This window comes from Aureobasidium subglaciale (genome assembly GCF_000721755.1).
Source record: "Aureobasidium subglaciale EXF-2481 unplaced genomic scaffold scaffold_16, whole genome shotgun sequence".
Lineage (NCBI taxonomy): Eukaryota > Fungi > Ascomycota > Dothideomycetes > Dothideales > Saccotheciaceae > Aureobasidium > Aureobasidium subglaciale.
Window position 1 is genome coordinate 392,164 of NW_013566979.1, and position 19,993 is coordinate 412,156.

Here is a 19,993-nt window from a genome sequence, read left to right on the forward strand (position 1 = left end):
GCGTCGGAAGACAGCAGTAAGGCCGATCGGACAAGCAACCTTGTCGGGGCCGACTATCCATGAAGCTACTAAAGTCACCGCCGCTCGATGCGAAGGTCGGCCTCAATAATGATGGATAGTCGGCAGCAGAGAAAAAAAGTGGACAGGGGCCTGAAATTTGCGCGATGCCGTCGGAGGCGGGTGTGACCGAGCGGAGCATTCCAGGGTCCGGTATGGCTGCCTACCTTTGGCTCGCAAGATGATCGTTGTCAGAATGGGATTAGAGGGACGGGCAGTGCTTCCTTCTACGACCCTTCGAACACCCCTGATTTTCATCATTTCGAAGTTTGGCAGACGGGTTTGCGGGTGCGGATGTTCGTCATTCCTCCAGTCGGGACTTGTGCAAAAAACTCGGATGTAAAAGTCGGCCGGGGCCCGAAGCAGAGCAGAACGTCGTACCTAACGCGAGAAATGTGTGTGTGGCTACTCTTGCAGAAATCCAGTGGCTTGCGTTCTTGACAAGCACGCTATGGAAGGTTCCTTCGAAATCGATAAACCAAAATGGAAGCTGCAGCCGGGTACCACCCAAAATCGTCTGTCCATACATCTTGATATGGGACAGCAAGGACTTTTGCTGTGAGTTTCGCCAGTATCAAGGCATGCTTGAGCTCCCGATCGCAAGTCAGAACGTAGCAAACACTTGGATGCGACATGCGACGCAGTGAATCATATGACAGCAGGCACAAGTCGTAGACAAGTATTGGCAGAGTGACTGGCACTTGGCAACGCCAGGGAATCAAGCAGTGCCCCACGATTGACAACCGAAACATGTTGAAGGATGCTGATGAGCCACGAAGATGACAAGACAGGCATGTTAGTACCCTGTAAGTACTGGTTATCTTGCTGCCTGCTGCCTTCGCACACGCTCTCCTGCAGTAGTCGGGGGCACATTGCCTCACCGGTCCTGCTAACAGAAAAGCCATCCATTGCAGTTGAAGGGAGAAAGAGGGAGAAGGATTTCAATATTTGTATATCGTGAACGATTGCCTCGGAACGACAACAGCCCTGCGATCGAAGGTGCACTTGGTGAACCAAGGAAACAAGCTTTATCCGTATCATTAGCCCGCCGTTGCATGACTCGGCGGGTTTTGCTCTCGCTTTTTCGATGTTCCCGGTTCCGATCCATCGGCCGAATTTCCTCTTGAGCTTGTTGTCCGTTTCCCATCATGATCCTCGAGTCTGACCAAGCAAATCGGCGTCAATCTAAATCCTGCCTCCGCGGACTGAAACAGTTTTACGATTAGTCAGGCCATACAATCTTAACAGGCCTTCACCATGTGGCCTCCAATGGGATAGCGTCATCAAGTCTTACTGCCAACGCTTGGTGACCCATCCTTCTCTTACATATATTTGATGGGTTCCCACGTCACGCAAGGGGAGTCTCCGTTTTGCGTCAAGCTTCGATCATATCAATTCAACTGTTAATACACCTAGACATTCTGGCTCTATTTGTTGCCCAGTCCCACCTAATCATTGTTGCTTTTACTTTGATCACACCTGGTATCCTCATACACAATGCCACCATCAGCTGTCCGTAGGACATCGTCTTCGGACTCAACAGACAGCATAAGGAAGCGTGTCGGCAAGGCCTGTGACCGATGCCGTCTGAAGAAGTCAAAGTGTGATGGCAGCCACCCGTGCACTAGATGCAAGGCAGACAATGCTATCTGTGTCTTTGGCGAGAGGAAGAAGTCTCACGACAAGATCTATCCCAAAGGGTATGTCTCTCCTCTTTGTCAATGCCGCTTCATAGCTGACCTCCAAAAGTTACGTGGAGATGCTCGAACAACAACAAGCACAACTTGTCGCTGGTCTACAAGAAACATATCGTCGCCTAGTCGATGCCAACATCTGGCCTGGCAAGCCCTTGTCAGAAGCCAGCGGGCAACCTCTTACCCATGACATACTGGCTAGGCTGGACCTTCTGGAGCCCAAGAATGATGGTAGCGGCGAGCACGAACATTTCGAGGAGGATTGCCAAAGGCTACAACAAAAGTTAATCTCAGAGGGCGCTTCGTTCATCGCCAGAAGAAGTTCGATCAGTTCCGAATCAGATCATGGTCTTCCTCGCAAACACGCTCGCACTTCTTCGCACTCGAGTGTACACAGCACACCAATGCCGACAAACGCGGCGCCCGTCTTCGACGAGAAGTTCTCATTCCACCAAAGCGCATCACCATCGCCGGTCTCGCAAAGCCCCGTGCCTAAATTATCGCAACTAAGATCGCCCATCAAACCTTCGCCACTACACAATGAAGCCATCAACAACGACGATTTTCTCATGCCATCCTGGCAAGATCAGTTCTCCATGCGTGGGTTCTCGGCTGCCGATCTTATGCGATCACAAGTCGCCATGCAGGCCCCGCAACTACAGGATGGATTCCAGGCCGCGATGGCATACGGCAACGCCTTCGAGCCTCAACTAGAATATGACAACATGATGCCTTTCGGCAGTCCACAATACGCCACGCCAGCACAAGCATTTGGAACCTTCAATACTCAAGACTGGATGAACGAGCCAATGGAAGTCGACTTCAGCAAATTCGTGCAGGTGACGACGTGATCAAAACGTCAGCCTTGTATCATTATTATTCTAATTATCGCCTCTTTCTGGATTAGTCACCATGTGCGGCTCAATCAACAAGGGTTTCACGATTGGGATGTTCTGGAAAGCATCTCACAGGTCACGATCAACATGTCTTACACTAGCAAGGTTTTATGGTACTGGAGTCCTTGCTTCTCATGGGTGCGCGAATCAGCAGGAATGGTCGTTTGGCAGCAAATAACGGTGGATTCTGGCGCACCTCTCAGCACAAAATTGTTTTGCGCGGCTTGTATTATAGATGGTTCAGATGATCGCTCAGATCCATAAGTCACAGATTCTATGTCATGTTCATTTCTGTGCCGTCTAGAGTGATTTTTCGTACACAAGGACGCTGCATGCGATCTGTCGGACTTGTGTCCCGCCATCCCCATGCGCAAATGCGACATTCTTTGGAAACTGGAGCAATGCGTCGTACACACAGCCACATGCGAGGAATCTAGTGCAGCTGTTAATACGTCGCGCAAACAGAGGGAGTTGTTTCGCTTCGAACGTGCAGACATCTGTATCGAGAGAGGCGATGCCTCCTCCTCAGACACATCATAATATGGTGGCTGCAGCAACAGCTGTCATCGAGAAAAAAGCTCCTCGGAGCCAGACATGTCTTTGACGTCGGACGGAGTTAGATGCTGGATATAAATCCGTTCCTGCGGGATCGAAGATCTTGTTCGTTCTTCTTATCAGTGGACTTCCCGTTTACTGATCATGACAGCACCATCATTTTTGGAGCAACATTGAGCCGTGTTAAGTGTCTAGGATGGCATAGAAAAATACTGAGTTTCGCGCTTCATCTGCTGCAGTGGAACGAGGCCTCGTACGCGTGTAATAATTTATACGGGCTTGTTGCCGAGAAGGCGGAGCTTTTGCCAATCTCAAACAAAAGCCGTCCCGTATCGTATCGCGAATCCTTGCTGGTGAGCCACGCAGTTTCTGATCCAAGTCCTGCAGGCCAGTCTCCTTGGCAATAACCCTGTTGCTCAGCAGCGCTCACCGAAGTACAGCAGGGTCGGCACTTCTGTTGTGTCGCTCTTGTCTTCTTGTATTCTTGGCCTTTTGATGGAGTCCATGACAGCATGCTTCGCGAACGTCAAGGAGAGCCTCCACGTGAGGTGTCCATCAAAATTAGGCTAAAGGGCGGCTTTGGTACCCCTCCACGTCGAGCCCCCACTAGAGCTCCCCCGCCTAATATCTGTCGCGCTGCGGTGACATGAGGCAAGAATCCTGTTTACCCGTGATCGCAAGATATGTCTCTACGTATCGTCTTGAATCCTTTCACCTCTCACTTTACAATTTCAATCACTTGACATCTACCAGATCATTCATACAGCAGAATGTCGACCGAAGACGCATTCACATTCTTGCCGCAGGGCGCCATCATCCAGGAGCTTCGCATTGCGGGGCACAACATCGTTCAAGGTTTCCCTACCGCGGAGCCTTACCAGACCAAAAACTCGGCCTACTTTGGTGAGACGATTGGACGTGTCGCGAACCGCATCAAGAACGCCGAGATTCAAAACTTGAACGGAAAGTCGTACAAACTCACTGCAAACAACGGACCCAATGCCCTGCACGGAGGCCCGGATGGCTGGGGCAAAAGGACCTTCGAAGGACCCATCCCTGTCAACAGGAACGGCACAGAAGCTGTTCAGTTCAAGTATCTGAGCAAGGACGGCGAAGAAGGCTATCCCGGAACTGTAGAGCTCCGCGTTTGGTATGCTGGAAGCAAGAAGAACGAGGGAGGCGTAGAGAAGACGCAACTCGAGATCGAGTACGAGGTTGAGCTCGTTGGAGATGAAGTTGAGGAGACAGTGGTTTCGGTCACCAATCACAGGCAAGTTGCTCATGTGCAGTATGACGATACCCACTGACAAGTCGCCAATAGCTACTTCAACATCTCTGGTGGTGAAACTATCGAGGGCACGGAAGCTACTCTGATGACCGATCAGCACATGGTTGTCGACGACACCGACATTCCAACCGGCGAAGTCAAGGCTTTCCCTGGTGTTGAAGCCGAGAAGGCCTTCACATTAGGAGCTGTCGACCCTGATATCGACCACTGCTTCGTCATCAACACCGATCCATCAAGCGTTTCTCTGGACACGAGATCCGAGACTCCCCGCAAGCTGTGCTCGTTCTTCCACCCTACCACAAAGCTTCACTTCGAGGTTCTCAGCACCGAGCCCGCTTTCCAGTTCTACACTGGCAAGTACATCGACATTCCGGCTGTCGACGGTGCACCTGCACGTGGTGCGCGTGCCGGCTTCTGCGTTGAGCCCAGTCGTTACATTGACGCTGCGAACAACAACGACTGGAAGAAGATGGTGCTCCTAAAGAAGGGTCAGACTTACGGAAGCAAGATCATCTACCGAGGATGGAAGGAGTGATTGCCAGCATCATATTTGACTTGACATCATACATTAGCCTTTTCGAGGTTGGTATGCCTGCATGTAAATCATAGTTCTATACCACAAATCTTTGAGAACATTAAACAATCATGCTGTTGACCCCGGACCGGATGTGATGAAGTGGATCCACGACGAAGGTTTAAGAACACCCAAGAATTGGAATGGTTTGTCATTATGCAAAGAACTTCTTCATTGGGAGTTTCCATTATAATAAGCTGCGATTGTCTTTGAGAGCCTCTAGTGCTGGGCAGATCGAGTCGGCTGCACTTGCATTGTCATCTGGCCCTTGCATGATCCGTAAAACATCGTCTCCGCACTCCATATCGAAAGAAACTGGTCTCAGCCACTTCATGTGAGGATGTTCTTAAGTCCGATGATGAAGCTCTCGGAGTCCCAGCATTCTAAACTCACGATTGCCGGATCTCGACTCGTCCGCTGCCGAAAGGAACTATCAATTGACTTTTAATTGTCGTTGGAAAGATGATACTGCCAAGGGTAAAGGCTACATGGAAGGAATACCATTGCGTGGGTGTGTGGAGATCATGACAAGTACCACTCCACGAGAGATGCGTTGATCTATTCACCGAGCGAAATTTTGCTGATACATTTAGACGCCACTCACACCGATTCTTTAAGCATACCCGTTAGCTGCTCCCAACGGCCCTCAAGAAGCGAGAGAACGCAGGTTAGAGTTTACGTCCAAGACGTCCAAGAGCTCGAGTCATACAGAACACAACTTCATGGTGACGTTGGACTGCCACAGGAAAGAAAGAATCGACTGTGATAATGCCCCAAACGCCAATTCAGCCTCCAAAAATTGGAGTTTGCGCACTCGATGGTCTAGGGCAGGACACTAGCTCTCGGTCGGACAGTGGCAGATTCGGCGATCTATGATCATGTTGCACCACCATCGTGATACAGGTGCCACATGTCAATCCCTTAGCGCACGGAGGGTATTTCTGTCCGTTGTCCGGATGCGCAGCGGAGCAGGTAACATGCTGGTATCTGCACCTCGTCAACTTACTCATACCGCTCGCCAAAACCCAACCTTACTAAGGCACCACGCGAATGGACTATTGACACTGCTTGCAGATCGCAGAATCTAGAACTGATGATATGCCAGCAAGGGGTCAACACCTTTGCGCTCCATGCTCCTGCTTTAGGAATATTAGACCGACGTTTGAACGGTCGGGAGCGCCACATCTATTGCATTGTCACCCAAGTTCTTCTTCTTATGAGGAGAGCGAGGCAGAAAGGAGTTCTCCCCGATGCAGACCACATTGCTGTTGCGACAAAACCATGACGTCGGTTGTTCCTGAGACCCTCCGCGGCCGCTAGTATGGGAGATCGCCATGGGTCCCTCGGTTCCCGCCTCGAGTTTCTCTACTTTGCACATGGCAAAGCACACGCATGCTCCACCTGTTTGGTTAGCATCTTTTGGGTTACTGCATGGACTTTGGCCGCGTGTTCCCCATCCCCAACCAGGCCAACCTCCAGTGATGTCGATCCCTGACAAATTTTGGCTATACCATTGTCCGTGTGCCTGGGGTTCGATGGGATTTGAGACAAGACTTCATCATAAACCTATCGGATTGGGAAGTTGGTGATGATTTCGATCTCAGCAGTGAAACGTCTGTACACAACAATCAGTTGAATCGGAAGACACGGGCACAGCGAAACATCTGGACCTGCTTCTCAAGTCGCTCGCCGAAGGAGAGCCACCTTGCACTACTGCATAAACAGGTACACCGGCCTTTCTCGACAGTGCCTGTAGGGAGCAAGCCCTGCCTAATCTGACACACATTACTGATCCGCTTCATGAACTGTTTCTCTATCGAGCCTCTCCCCTGTAACGGCTTCAGCCATGTCCCATTTCTCTATGTTTGCTTCCTGAATCCTGAGGCCCAACGCCTCGACAATTGTGTGGAAACTAACGTGAGTCTCGCATGGCGCAAGTTTTGCAACGGAGAATAGTATCAAGGGTTCCATGGTCTGTGTCTAGCGAATTCCCAATGCAAAAAGACAACCTTATCGCCAACGTCGTTTTCCTGCCCTCGCATCCTCTCGGTTTGCTGATTTTGTACATTGCATGCACAATGTACCTGGGTATCGTGACAGATCGTGTTCCGAGAACCAAGACAAGAAAGTTTTAAACCCGAGTCGTCAGTCTCGTGTCTCTCCCGTAGTCAACATCTCGCATAAGCACCGGTCACTAAGCATGAACGAAATGTCTCTTTGGCTCGCCGATCGCAAACCCGAATGCCCCAAGTTATCTCCTCAATTTCCCACAAAAGCTTCGCGATACCTTCCATGATCCCATATGTCAGCTTGCCGGTCAATACAACAAAACTTTTACAAAGGGTCCGCGGATCATCTTGTCGCAACGCAACGAGTGGATACCCGGGGACGAGGGAGCCCAAGAAATCGCGCGGGGTTCATTTCCAAAACCCCAACCACGTGCTGTATACAGGTCCTTTCCGCGGCTCAACTTCCATCACGATGATCGCAAACTGTAGACATGCATGATGATAAGAGTGGGGATGCTTGGAATGTCCGCGGAGCGCTGACGACCATCCACTCCTGACACTATCTCCGGTGAGGAGGTCGGTAAACACGACCTTGCTGTACGCAAACGAGCAAGCCAAGTAAACAATACCACACCTTGGCTAGAGGGACCTCTTGCAGATTCGTAGTGCAGTATCTTTGCAAGCATGATCCACTCATCACTCGCGCCTCTTTCATCACCAGAATCAGAATTCAATCAATAATTCATCCGAAGCTGTCAAATCAACTCAATGCTCCATTTGTCGGACATCTCCTTGTATCCACTCCTCTCTTTCCGAACAATAAAATCTCCATGTCACAATCTTTAGCACACTTCCGAAGGATGATCTTTTCAGGTTCATGGCAACTTGAGCCTCTCAAGACCCATGCGTTCCCAGGGAGATTTTGACTTTTGCGTGACACGGTGACGCTGCAACGATGACGCCAGAGTCGAAACTTGGGAAACCTTATCGTGTACCAAAAGAGCGGTATGGGTCCCAAGGAGCAGGGTCGGCAATTGTCTTTTTCTCCAAAGCTGGAGCGGTGGTACTGCGATTCATCTTCATCGACTCTCTGCGTTGGGTCTTTTGGTTCGAGATATGATTGTGCCCTGATGCGGCCTGTTGTTGCTCTGCTTAACCTATGGATAGAGGGCAGGGATGGCAGAGCTTAGCATACGGAATGGCCATTTTTTGAGATGCTTGTTTTCATTCTGAAGATGCTATGTACAGATGCTGTATATCCTTTACTGGTTCGTGGTCTCGTGGTGCCGTCCAGTCTTCCCTGCCCTGTCTCGAAAGGTACTATGTAGCGTATAGACATATTGCACATGAATGCGATGAATAACCTTCAACCCACTCAGTCCATACCAATATGTTCACTATCTCAATCGCGGGAGTAGAGGCTATCCGCAAGCCAGTTGTCGACTTCAATCTCTCTTTCCCTGTGCTGCCTCTTCGTTGGACGACTGCGCTGGCTGAGAGAACGGATCATCTCACCACCCTTCAACCACATGTGTCTCAGACGTTCTGCGACACGCTTGACCCTGAACTCGACGCGGCCCATGCCGACCATGCCATCGTAGTTTTGAGGTGCAACAGGCTCTGCGAAGCGGTCGTCATAGAGCGAGCCGGTGGTGTGGGCCTGCGAAGGTCGTCCGTACTGATCTAGAGATCGGCCACGGTGAATATCCAACGACTGTGAGTAGGGCACAGAAGCATGTCCGTTTGGAACTCTCGACGATTTGGCTCGAAACGAGGTGATTTGTTTGCGGAAGGAACCGCGTCTCTCTTCATCGTGCTCTTCTTCCGTAGAATCTGAGAAGAACGATCGCACTTCCATGTTAAGCGTGTGAGGGGATTGCAAGCTTGTGTATGGATATCTGTCGCCAGGGCTAGCTCTCTCCGCGAGACCACTTTCTCGAGCGCTGTTGCCTGACTGGACACGAGTGTTGAGTCCAATGCGACGAGACAGGGATCCAATCAGTGACTTTTTGGACGACTTGCGGTCGTGAATTGTCAGAACAGTGGGAGTGACAGTTTCGGGGTTGGATACTATGGGTGATGATGGAAGAGTGCTGTCTGGGTCCAAAGTTTCCTCGGTCTCGCTCTTGGTCTGAGCAGAACCTCGACTTTGTCTGTTCACGAGTTTGGGTGGAGAGGAATGACGGCGGAGTACCGGTGTAGGGAAGTCGATCTTGATGCCAGGGCTGTTACCACACCAAGGGTAGTTCTCATCAAGATTCCAAGGTCTTAGATTCTGGGTCGACAGAACAAGAGAGTGTCTAGATGCGAACCCAGGATATAGGTCCTCGTCTTTGCTGTTGATACCGCTGAGAGACTTGCCGCGGAGCAGGGCAGGCTTTGGTGGCTCAAGCTCCGATATACTGGTCAAGCCATCAGTAATGAGGGTAGTGTTACGGTCAAGACCAGAGTCGCTCAGCGAGAACTTCTCGCTATCTTCCGGCAGTGGTGGGAGCTCTTTCATCAATCGTCCATTCTTCTGCACTTCAAGGAGAGCAGAATCGTGCGTGCCGTTCGTAGCAATGTTGTCTGCAATGGCGGCTAGCTGATGGAGTCCCGTAGAGGATCGTAGGAGTGGAGCAGCCTCGCCATCAGATCGTCCGAGGTGGTGTATCCTGTCAATGGCGTCGTTCATCGCTGTCTGGTCTCCAGGGGCACAGTCGATATGCAAATGCTTGATTGTAGGTAGCAGTGTTGACAGACGTTCTGAAAGAGCGGCCACAGAGGGGACTGGGAGACGATTGACCTCCGAAGTCATGCCTATCATTTGCTGTGTAGAGATTGGTCTGACAGATCGGGCAAAAGATCTGGTGGACACGGTGTCTGCATCATTCTGGTTGTTCCGGAGTGTTTGATTTCGATTATCTGTGTCAAGGGCCTCAGTAGTAGAGTTTTCGAGCAGTTCCGAGTCATCTGGGTCAGTGAAGAAGCTGGTGTACCTCTCGCGAATCTCGCTAGTCGATGCTGGCTGCAGAAGCGACGAACGGCGCGTTCCGGACCTTCTCTCACCTTTGACACCTGCCAGAGACTTCGATGACCGAGAAATATGCGTCTCAAGCTCCTCATTCAGTTTGTCGAAAAGATCCATTCGGCTGAAGTTCAAAGAAGGGATTTCCCTCAATTCTGAAAGTGACATCCTTGGAGGACGTGGTGATAGATAGCTTGACTGGAATGTCTCCTCCGTTCGCTTCACAGGCTTGAAATGCAGCGAGTGCGAGTTGGAGAGTCTCAAGCCAGCGTAAGAAGACCGGGTATTTCTCGTACTTATATCCTCCTTTGAGTCTTCGTGGAGATCAGGTAGATAGCCAGGTCGTGTCTTGATCATGGCCGGCCCGAGATCAGTTGTGGAGTCAGTGGACAGTCTTTTCGACTCTGGTTGGGCGGTAGACCACATCGATCTTTTACGAGGAAACGAGCGACGAATGAACGAAGAAAGGTCTGCGCCCTCCGTGCCAGTGGCCATGGGCAAGAAACTTTCCATCCTTCTGATGCGAAGGGGAGCCACCTTTTCGATGCTTGGAAGCGACGAGCTCTGCAAGCTGTGATCCTCAGCGGACCGAGCTTTCTTGATCTCTGTCGAGATCCGAACTGGGGTGTCTGACAGATTGCTGAGGTTTACTAACTGAGCTCGGCCGTAGTCTGATGAATGTGGTATTGAGAATTTGATAGCAACGTCTGTGACATGATTCGATGAAGGAATGGCCTCGAAGGTTTGACATGGACCTGTCGGTAGAGACAAACCGGATGTTATTTCTGTGGTGTCAAAAGTCTGTCTTGATGTGCGATCAGCTGGCACATCTATAGCGGGCTCCGAGTATGCGTCTGCAGTCTTTGATTGCGCATGGATCGCTGTTGCCTGTATAGTTTGGGTGGCCATCGGGCTCACGACTGAATCTCTGATAACCCTTTCGTCAGGGCGTAGAGGGCTGACGCCTCCACTTTGAAACTCCTCAGTGTATTCCTTCGTCTTGTCGCCTACCTTGGTTTCAAGCTGATCCATGGTGTTCGACGAAGTAAGCGGCTCCGAGAGGGTGATGTGCACGCCTGACTCAGCATTCTTGGACTGCAGAAGTCCCGAAGAAGAGTAGGTTTGATTGTCCGAATAGTTGAAGTTTAGTCCACGGCTTGTCTTCCCAACGCCCGGAGCCAACTCAGCCTCTTGAGTTGAGAGCATCGGAGACACATCCTTGACTGCTCCATCGCTCTTTGCCTTTACCGTCTCTTCAGGCACAAGCGAAGTTGTTGTGTTGTGCTCTGAAGAAGAGGGTGCGGTGTTTGCCTGGATCAATTGTCTGGTAATCCTGGCAGGGACATCAAGTTCAACAGGTTCACAGACTGATGATCTTTTGCTGGCAGACAACTCGACAGGTTCTTGCCTCCAATCTTGGAACGGCTGTGGGACGACGAGTCTTGAGATGTCCTGCGGTGACTGTGTTTGGCCAGCCGGTAGATATTCTTGACTTGCAGCGCGATCCTCCAAGAGATTCCTGATGCGCTGCACCAAGCCAGTTCGTTTAGCCGTGGGTGTGCTTGCTTCAAGCTCGATGGCGGCGGGTTGAGTTGCATCAAGTTCGTACAAGGTCGACTGTTCTGTGTATTTGAGGTAACTTTGGACGCTTTTGTACTCAGAATGCTCTTCAGGGAGTTCACTGAGTGCGGAATGAACAAGAGCTGGGTCGATTGTGATGTGAACCGCAGTCGTATCTCTTGGTGTGGGAGGATTGAACGATGGCGGTGACGAGGAGCTTTGTCTCGAAGACGGCGGCATAACGTCCATACCCGGTGTACTCACTCTTGACGTTGATCCGTAGCCCAGCGAAGGTAGAGCATGGACTGGAGCTGCGTATTGACCATAATACTTTGCATCTTGGTACCCGTGCTGGGTAAGAACAGGCGGCATTGGCTGCTGCTGGTTTGCGTGTCTCGGTATTGGCGGTGGTCCATAAGGATAGTCGTTGTTGTATGCTGGCAAATTTGATCGATGCATGGCTCGTCCAGGTGCTGGTCCATAGTTTCTGCCTGATGAGGTACCCTGGTACGATTCTTGGGGTTGTGCATGATGAGGATAGTACAGAGGCTCGTTCGGAGGATAGTAGTCCTGGGCTTGCTCAGGTGCAAACTTCATATCATGCTCGAATGGTTGAATCTGACCATGAGAGCCTTGGTATGCACCGCCAGTGTAGTCGCTCAGAGCTGGAGAAGGGGTCCGGAAACCAGGGCGCTTGAGTCTCGCAGGGTAAGCGAATGGTGGACGTGGAGGCTGAAATTGCCCACCGCCTTGACTCTTCAGACTTGTCACAGATTTGGCAGGTTTGAGCGAAGGCGCATGATAGGAGTGTGTCAGAGAATAGGAACGGCCATCGCCGTATGGCATCTGAGAACCGTACGGTGACGACCTAGGAGGACCTCGGGACATCGAAGGGGCTCTACTGTCGTAAGGTGGCATCGTTGCCACAGTCTGAAGACTGACCATCGAGCCGTGTCGACCGCCATTGCCGTTTCCTGTACCTCCAGAGATAACCGATACAGCATCCCACCCCTGGGGATTGTGGGCGTTGGAAGCCTTTCGCGAACCATGAGAAGGTGCGCGGCTATGACTGGTGTTGTACGTGTATGTTGAATGGTTCGACGAGTTGGAAAGGCGGGAAGGGTTATTTCTTCGTTGATGGGTTGGACGAAGAGCGGCAGGAAGACGGCCTGTATTGTGAGAGAACTCGCCCACATCACCAACGTCGGTCGATGTCTTGAGCATAGAGAGCACTCCAGGAGCCGCGGCGTTGAGTCTCTCGCTCGAGGCTTGGTTCGCCTGCGGCCCGAGTGCTTTGGACTGTGCAGAGGTGATCGATGCACGGCTGGTACGTCCATCGAGCGACTGCTGGCGACTCAGCAGAGACATCTTGCCGGCACAAGACAACTACGCCCTATCCAAAAGCAACGAGGAAGAAGCGATCGATGAAGGGAACAGAAGCAATGCAGAGAATGACGAGGCTTTGGTGTGCAAGACTGCCAGGTGCGAGTTTGGCAGAGTACAACAATGGTAGCTAACTATGGAAGTCGCTACCATTGAACCTTGCCAAGTCCAAGATCGATCAGAGTGTCGGGTTGTAGTCTGGAGGAAGGAGCTGTCATTTCCCGAAACAGCGTTTGCATACAAGAGCTCCTTCCGGGAAACATACACCATGCGAGGCTTGGACACCATTATACAACAAAGCCAAGCGCTCCGTGGCTACATATAGGTGAGAAGCATAGCGTGTCGTGTCTGTGAGAGCTTCAGGCACCTCAAGAATCCGCACATATTCTACACGTATTGAGCAAAGAACCGGAGATAGCAGTGACACACGTCGCTCAACGTTCCGAGACCATCGAATTAAATTAGTCGCTGACCGAGTGGTTAATCAAGAAAGGCCTGGAGTTCGACGCGTCGAGGTGAGCTAGAATGTGCCGAGGTTCCATAAACTGCATATTGTGAATGTGAACAATCTGAAGTGCTCTATGCAAAGATGTCCCTTTCACCATCCGCGCCAGCGAGTCCAAACGTCAACAACTCTGTCCGGTGTGGGACTATCACCATCGACTACCATGTAAAAGCCAAAGTTTGGACCAGCCATGCAAGCATGGTTTGGCCAAACCATAACTTTCTCGCCAATGCTGAGGGTACGTATCCCTTCTGTCGGTCCTTCCCAAGTAAGATTACCATGTTCTTGGGAGATTCGACCGACGATCCAGCCAGTCTTGCTTCCCGTAGGATCATATACTGTGGAGATATCAAGAGGACTTGAATTGCTTTTCCAAGGTGTCACCACACCCCACCCAGGATAACTTTTGCATGGCTCTCGACCGAACACAATCGAGCCAGCAGCTATCAAGGCCTCTGGCTTCTCTCTCTCGCTGTAGGTGCTCGCGACCTCGACGAGGATCCGTAAACCAAGGTTTTCTGCCGAGAGCAGCGGTTTGCCATCTGATGTCGTCGGTCGAGCGCGGGTTGCAAGCTGTTGCATATCCAACACAGGGTATACACCAGCGTGTATTTCGATATCGTAGCTTCCTTTGACCTCTTCGACATAAGTCCGGAACTTCTGATTCCATTCGTTCTCAATCAGGGCATTTTGTACTGCAGTAGCTGTGGGCGTTGCACCGAGAGAGATTGTGAGTTTCTCGGTTGATCCTTTGGGTAGACTCTCCATGATGCGGTCCGCTCCAGCCTTGGCATCCTTCAATTCATGCATGAGAAAATCCAGCGCTTCCTTTGGACTGCTCGATCTATAGCTTTCACCCATATGAGCATAGGCACCCACCAAGCGGACCTTGGGTGCTGACACGATAGCTTCCACCAAAGGACTGATGCAACCAGAGGTGGGGAGCAGTCCGGCTCGCGAGATAGGAGCTGCAATCTTGATGAAAAGAGGCACAGTTCCAGGCCAGAAAGACTCATTCAATGCTGCGAGGTGTTTGACTTGTTCGGGGTGATCAACAAACAGTCCAACAACCCCTTCACCAAGAACTCGTGCGACGGCTGCAAGACGAGGGATGTGAGAGACAGCAACTGGTAAGCCGTAAAGGATCTGCACAAGTTAGAATCATCCTGCGTACCTAATTCCGCAAACTTGCATTGGTTGTCGCTCCTCGAGCTTTGCTTTCGAGCAAGTAAGGAACCAGGTTTTCAATCTCCGAGACAGTCGAAGCGATTAATCTTATGTCTTGTGACTCGTGGCCCATTTGATGGCGTGTGAGCTCAGTTGTCTTGGAGGGGTGTCAGCCGTCTCATTGTACCAAGGCTAATTTAACAGCATACTTTGTGTGTCTTGACATGGGCTCGGAATCCAAACCCAAGAGCTCTAGTCGCCTCGAGCATCGCCTTGCAGTTTCTTCTGATTGGAGCCAGATCCAGGACTGCTGCAGGAGCCGGGACATCCGCCAAACTCTTGCCGACATACTGCAACTGCAGTGCCGCCTTGGACGGTGACAGGTATAACGAGGGGGCTGGGGAAGCGGACATGTCAGGATGGTTTCTGCGGAGCAATTGGGGATTATAAGATGCTCAGATATCCTGTGGGCGAACGACTGATATGTATACAATGATAAGTCAAGTACGAGGCCTGAGTCACTGCGATGCTGTTCTTCTAGAGTCTTCCGAGATCTTCAAGCCATGGGGTAATAAGATCATGTTCACTTAGGCGGACTCTCGATGTAGACCAATCGATGACCCTAAGCGGCGGCCGGACAACTTACTTCCATCTTATCTCGGCCAAGTTGGCCGCCGTGGAGGAGTGGAGGTACAAAACTCCGCGTCGTTCCCAACGATCAGCTAGGGTGCGTTCCCATCGTAGCTCTTCCTCTCCACATTCTTGCGAGATTTGTGGCCTACTTATTTCTCGCAGCGTGCGCGATTTCATGCTCAGACGAGAACAAATACTTCTCGGTATGCTCGAAAAATTCGCGGTCGATGCTCATGCATGCAACTAGAATTGTTTCACTCGAACATAAGCCCTTATCTAAATATGTGTCGGCTGAATGTTGCTAACAGCTGAGTCCACCATTTGCGTATCTCGGCAGTGACAAAAGCTTTGACGTTCATGTCATTCCGTGAAGCAAGCAATGGTTATGCGACTGGGACAAGAACATCATCATCAACCATATTTTCGCGCCATTGAGCAACGGGTGCATAACAATCGCACACATGGATGACAGGCCAAGCCCGAGTCCGAGTGCCATACAATATAATCTGGCACCGGACCTCGCGAGTCCTCACGAGCGTGACCGCAGCCAGACGCCGCCTCTCAACGACGACAATGGCGAGTCTTCGAATTATGCCAACGGTAATGGCGACAAACATATTACCATGGAGACTCCTTCGCCTGAAAGATTTCGACCATCGTTGCCCGATAGATTCTCTGCGAGAGAACAGTCTTCCCGTAGCATTAGCGAGGCTGTTAGGCTTGCAATGTCGCGCGAAGAACAGCAGCAACTTCTTGACGACGATGCTGAGCCAGCTGATGATGATGGTTGCTATCCTCCTCGTAGAGACAGCATACCCTGGCAACCCAATCCTCACAGACAATTACCTATCTATACGACTATTCACCGGATCAGAAGGCTTGTGATTGCATGCATTGGTACATAATATCCATTTCCTTGTACGCAGCAATGCATTGACAGTGTACAGATGATCCTTACAGTCTCGATCAGTTAAAAAGTCCACGCATGAACACTGCTGTAGTGCGACCTTTGCTTGATCACCTATACGACCCAGACGATGTGTCCGTTGGTGAGTAGATCGGTTGAATATCTCGGATTGAATCTGATAGTCTCTCAGTATGGTGTCTATTGGTCAATCGTGTCCAGTTTCTTCGCCAACAGTCCTTCCAGGCTCATCATCAGACTGTCAACGTTACACGTGCGAATCTGTGCGAAGTCTTGGCCAGTCGTATCCTTCGCCGATTTGATGAGGACCATAGTGGCCGCGAAGGTCTTTTAGCACTTGCCAATGTGCTAGTATCTGGATTCGAGCCATTCCAGAATGCTCCACCCTCGGTCGATCGAGGCAAGAGGGCTCACTCTGCACTTGCAGAGGGCTGGTTCCAGTCAGGTCGTGAGCGAGTATTGACAGCTCTTGAGGTAGCCATCATCTCAGAGTCAAAAAGCTTCTTGGCAGCGTCCGCTTGTCAGAAGATTGTCGACGCTGTCTACAGAGGTCGTGTTATTTACACGCCGACTGCATTTATCGATATCCTCCCAGATCGATACAAGAATCGCAGAATCTCTCTGTATGACCCACGCAAAGCACCGATACTCAATCAGTACCGTCTCATTGTACCTCGCAATCGCAAAGTCATCGAGATTGCCCAATTCCTCCTGCTCTTCGTTCTTTATTTACTGACAATGTTCAACAAAGCCACGGAGATAGGACCCGGGCACTTGCAATTCACAACAGTAGAGTTCATCTTCTGTATCTACGGATCTGGCTGGGTGCTCGAAGAGCTCGCTTCTGTACTTGAGCATGGGTGGTCGGTACACACAGAAAACTTGTGGGCTTTCATGGACATTGCTTTCTCGTTGATCTACCTGGCTTATTTCGGAGTACGCATGCACGGCCTGAGAATCAACTCTGGACCAGTGGGCAAACAAGCACTCGATATTCTTTCCTTGGGAGCCCCCATCTTGATGCCAAGATTAGCCTTCTGCCTCATGCCTGAAAACATGCTGTTCATTGCTTTACGAACCATGATGGGAGACTTTACCTTCCTTACAGTGGTCACTGTATGGTGTTTCGGAGGTTTCCTGCTAGCAATGCGATGGCTCAGCGAGAGCCAAGACGGCTACGCTTCCCACAGCTTCTTGACAATCTCCAAATGGATGCTATGGATCTGGTTCGGACTCGACGGCACAGGCATCTCCAAAAGCGTCGAGTTCCACAGCTTCCTAGGACCAATGCTCATGGTTCTCTTCGCTTTTATCGGAAACACGCTTTTCCTAACCATCCTCGTCTCCATCCTCAGTAACACCTACTCCAATCTCGCAAAGAACGCCACCGCCGAAATCCAATTCAGACGTGCCGTCCTGACTTTCGAAGGTGTAAAATCCGACACCCTCTTCGCCTACCGTCCACCCTTCAACGTCGCCGCCCTCGTTATCCTCCTCCCCATAAAGTTCCTCACCACCCCGCGCTGGTTCCACAAAGTAAACGTCACAGCCGTACGCGTCCTGAACGCGCCTTTGCTCCTCATAATAGCAATCTACGAACGCAAATATCTCTGGCAACGCAACTCCAAACTCGGACGTCCGCGTCGTCGTCATGCATTCTTAGATTTCTGGGAGAGCTTTGGCGCGCATGCGGATTTGGGCAATGTGTTTGATGAGGAGCCGCCGCAGAGTGTGTTGGATGAGATGGATGATATTGATGATGTGTTTGGGAATGATGTTTGGGCTAATGGGTATATGAATACGATTAGGCAGAGGAGGGGGAGTAGGCAGATTAGTGAGACTAGTTCTGCGTATCCGGTGTTTAGGAATAGGAGGTCGAGGGGGGATAGTCTGTTGCCTGCTGAGACTTGGTAGAGAGTTTGAAGAATGAAGTAGTTGATAGGTATCTGATTGTTTTCCTAGGTATGATTCCTCACTTCTCGGATCAAAGTGAGGAGCTCGTCAGCGATCTCGAGCACATAGTCTTTCCAGATATCCCTCTCTTCACGGAACAGGGTGGAACGGCTGAGGGGGTTATCCTCTCAGACCAAACCTACCGACTCGCGGAACCTGGAACAGTGTGTTCGAACCACTCTGGAGCTCTTTGATTACACGTCGAAGGGTGAAAATAAGACGACAAGCAAACTGACTTGATTTCTTTCGTGGCTATGTCATCTCGAAGATGGTAGCTTCTTTCTTTTGCTGGATTGAGGAGAACATATGCCTTGTGTTCGTACACAGTCTCGATGTCCTCAGCCCTCAAACCTCCATGATGGGTGGTATGCTTCCGCAAAGTCTTTGACAGACTCCTTGACACCGATGATATTGTCACCTTGGACTTGAAAGCCATGTCTAAGCAAGGCATGCACGACATCCTCTTGTATGATATTGCCCTCCTCATAGACCAAACACCAAGCGTCTCGCGCCACATAGCCGACCACAAACTCATCTCCCAACTCCGGCGCCGCTTCATCCAAGGCCTCATGCAACTCTTCCAACGCCCATGTCCCATTACCTGTAGGTAGTTCCCACTCCGGCTTCTTCCTCAACAGTAACGTATACGCCAATGTCGCAAAGTCGAACGCATCGATAGCCAGCCCCAAAGCTTGAGAATTGGCAGATAACTCGCCGTCAAAGTAATCATAGCGGAGTGCATCGACTGGGAAAGCAAAGTCCTTTGGCGCTCTAGTAGGTACACCATTATTGTGGCCGTTTATGGTACTCTTTGTAAAGTCTGTGATGGCGATTGACATATCTGAGCGCAGGAAGAGGGAGCTTGGGGATATAGCGCCATGGGTGACTTTCTGATCGTGGAGGAAGCGGAGAGCGGAGGAAGTTTGGAGGAGCCAGGACAGTGGAAGAGCTAGCGCGGCATGTCTGCTTGGTATTGATGGATGGGCGAGGGAAGGATATGCGATCTTGGAGGAGACGAGGGCGTGGACATTGCCGAGGGGGGCGTGTTCGAGGATGATGGGTGGGCCTGATGAGAGACAGCTAGAGGCTTCATCAGTGATGGCTTAGGTAGTCAAGCGAGGAGACGCGACGTACCCAAGAAGTCTGGGGTGTGTTTCTGCACGCAAAAAGTGGTATGCGGCAGCGGCATGCTTCAATGCAGACGGTGCCTCTCCATCGCGATTGCTAGACAGAATGATTGCTGTGCTTCTCTTGCGTCGCCTTTCGCGAACCGCTATCAATCCACGACACGTGTGCCCCAGCAGTACCGCCTCTTCATCGCTCTTGTCCTCGTCTGCATCTTCCTCTTGCCGTAAGTCTTTCTTTGTGGATCCATAGACGACTGAATTCAGGAGCTGCACCAGGTATCCGATCAGCGCCAACAAGCCATTGAACACGCCATGACCGGTATGAGATGTCGGAGGCTGGAGACTTGCGGCAACATCTTGCTTCTCGTGTATGTAGGACCTCTCGCGAGGTAGTCGCTTTCGTAATTCCATCGTGTGTGAATTGGTGACATCAACATGCACCCATCATTGACTTGTGGGGAAGAAGCACAACTGAACTTTGGCCAAGGCTTCACATGAAACATCTTTCCGTCGTCGCAATTTCTGCCTTCTGTCAAGTCGTACGACTCCTCATCTTTGGAAATGTGCGAATGTCTCCATGATGAGGTCTGAACACGGATCTGTTATCACATGATCTTTTGTGCAGGGCAAGCTATGTGGTCCAACATACACTATCTCGTC

At 50.9% G+C, this 19,993-nt stretch overlaps 6 protein-coding genes across 6 annotated transcripts; 3 read left to right on the forward strand and 3 right to left on the reverse strand.

Moving 5' to 3' along the window:
- Window positions 1-1,554: 1,554 nt before the first annotated feature.
- AUEXF2481DRAFT_6681 (uncharacterized protein) lies at window positions 1,555-2,602 on the forward strand (the record flags this gene model as incomplete). Its single annotated transcript, XM_013486519.1, has 2 exons — window positions 1,555-1,757; window positions 1,807-2,602. 2 exons carry the CDS (start codon window positions 1,555-1,557, stop codon window positions 2,600-2,602), a joined length of 999 nt encoding a protein of 332 aa, XP_013341973.1.
- Window positions 2,603-3,844: 1,242 nt separating this feature from the next.
- AUEXF2481DRAFT_327811 (uncharacterized protein) lies at window positions 3,845-5,059 on the forward strand. Its single transcript, XM_013486710.1, has 2 exons — window positions 3,845-4,472; window positions 4,524-5,059. Exons 1-2 carry the CDS (start codon window positions 3,973-3,975, stop codon window positions 5,023-5,025), a joined length of 1,002 nt encoding a protein of 333 aa, XP_013342164.1. The 5' UTR covers window positions 3,845-3,972; the 3' UTR covers window positions 5,026-5,059.
- Window positions 5,060-8,159: 3,100 nt separating this feature from the next.
- Window positions 8,160-10,263, reverse strand: AUEXF2481DRAFT_41845 (uncharacterized protein). The gene has a single exon (XM_013486623.1). The coding sequence runs from the start codon at window positions 10,246-10,248 to the stop codon at window positions 8,476-8,478; it is 1,773 nt and encodes a 590-aa protein (XP_013342077.1). The 5' UTR covers window positions 10,249-10,263; the 3' UTR covers window positions 8,160-8,475.
- Window positions 10,264-13,621: 3,358 nt separating this feature from the next.
- AUEXF2481DRAFT_6684 (uncharacterized protein) lies at window positions 13,622-15,108 on the reverse strand (the record flags this gene model as incomplete). Its single annotated transcript, XM_013486520.1, has 3 exons — window positions 13,622-14,674; window positions 14,766-14,852; window positions 14,905-15,108. 3 exons carry the CDS (start codon window positions 15,106-15,108, stop codon window positions 13,622-13,624), a joined length of 1,344 nt encoding a protein of 447 aa, XP_013341974.1.
- A 945-nt stretch (window positions 15,109-16,053) lies between these two features.
- AUEXF2481DRAFT_67476 (uncharacterized protein) lies at window positions 16,054-18,167 on the forward strand (the record flags this gene model as incomplete). Its single annotated transcript, XM_013486667.1, has 3 exons — window positions 16,054-16,225; window positions 16,276-16,377; window positions 16,426-18,167. 3 exons carry the CDS (start codon window positions 16,054-16,056, stop codon window positions 18,165-18,167), a joined length of 2,016 nt encoding a protein of 671 aa, XP_013342121.1.
- An 89-nt stretch (window positions 18,168-18,256) lies between these two features.
- On the reverse strand, window positions 18,257-19,905 carry AUEXF2481DRAFT_328418 (uncharacterized protein). Its single transcript, XM_013486711.1, has 3 exons — window positions 19,341-19,905; window positions 18,899-19,286; window positions 18,257-18,630 (listed from the first exon to the last, which is right to left on the reverse strand). Exons 1-3 carry the CDS (start codon window positions 19,742-19,744, stop codon window positions 18,346-18,348), a joined length of 1,077 nt encoding a protein of 358 aa, XP_013342165.1. The 5' UTR covers window positions 19,745-19,905; the 3' UTR covers window positions 18,257-18,345.
- Window positions 19,906-19,993: the final 88 nt, after the last annotated feature.

Coding starts and splice junctions, on each gene's coding strand:
- AUEXF2481DRAFT_327811 (XM_013486710.1), top strand. CDS start 3,973: ATGTCGACCGAAGACGCATTCACATTCTTGCCGCAGGGCGCCATCATC. Junction 4,473..4,523: donor GTTTCGGTCACCAATCACAG/GCAAGTTGCTCA, acceptor AGTCGCCAATAG/CTACTTCAACATCTCTGGTG.
- AUEXF2481DRAFT_41845 (XM_013486623.1), bottom strand. CDS start 10,248: ATGTCACTTTCAGAATTGAGGGAAATCCCTTCTTTGAACTTCAGCCGA.
- AUEXF2481DRAFT_328418 (XM_013486711.1), bottom strand. CDS start 19,744: ATGGAATTACGAAAGCGACTACCTCGCGAGAGGTCCTACATACACGAG. Junction 19,287..19,340: donor ACACACCCCAGACTTCTTGG/GTACGTCGCGTC, acceptor TGAAGCCTCTAG/CTGTCTCTCATCAGGCCCAC. Junction 18,631..18,898: donor AGTTATCTGCCAATTCTCAA/GCTTTGGGGCTG, acceptor ATGGCTTTCAAG/TCCAAGGTGACAATATCATC.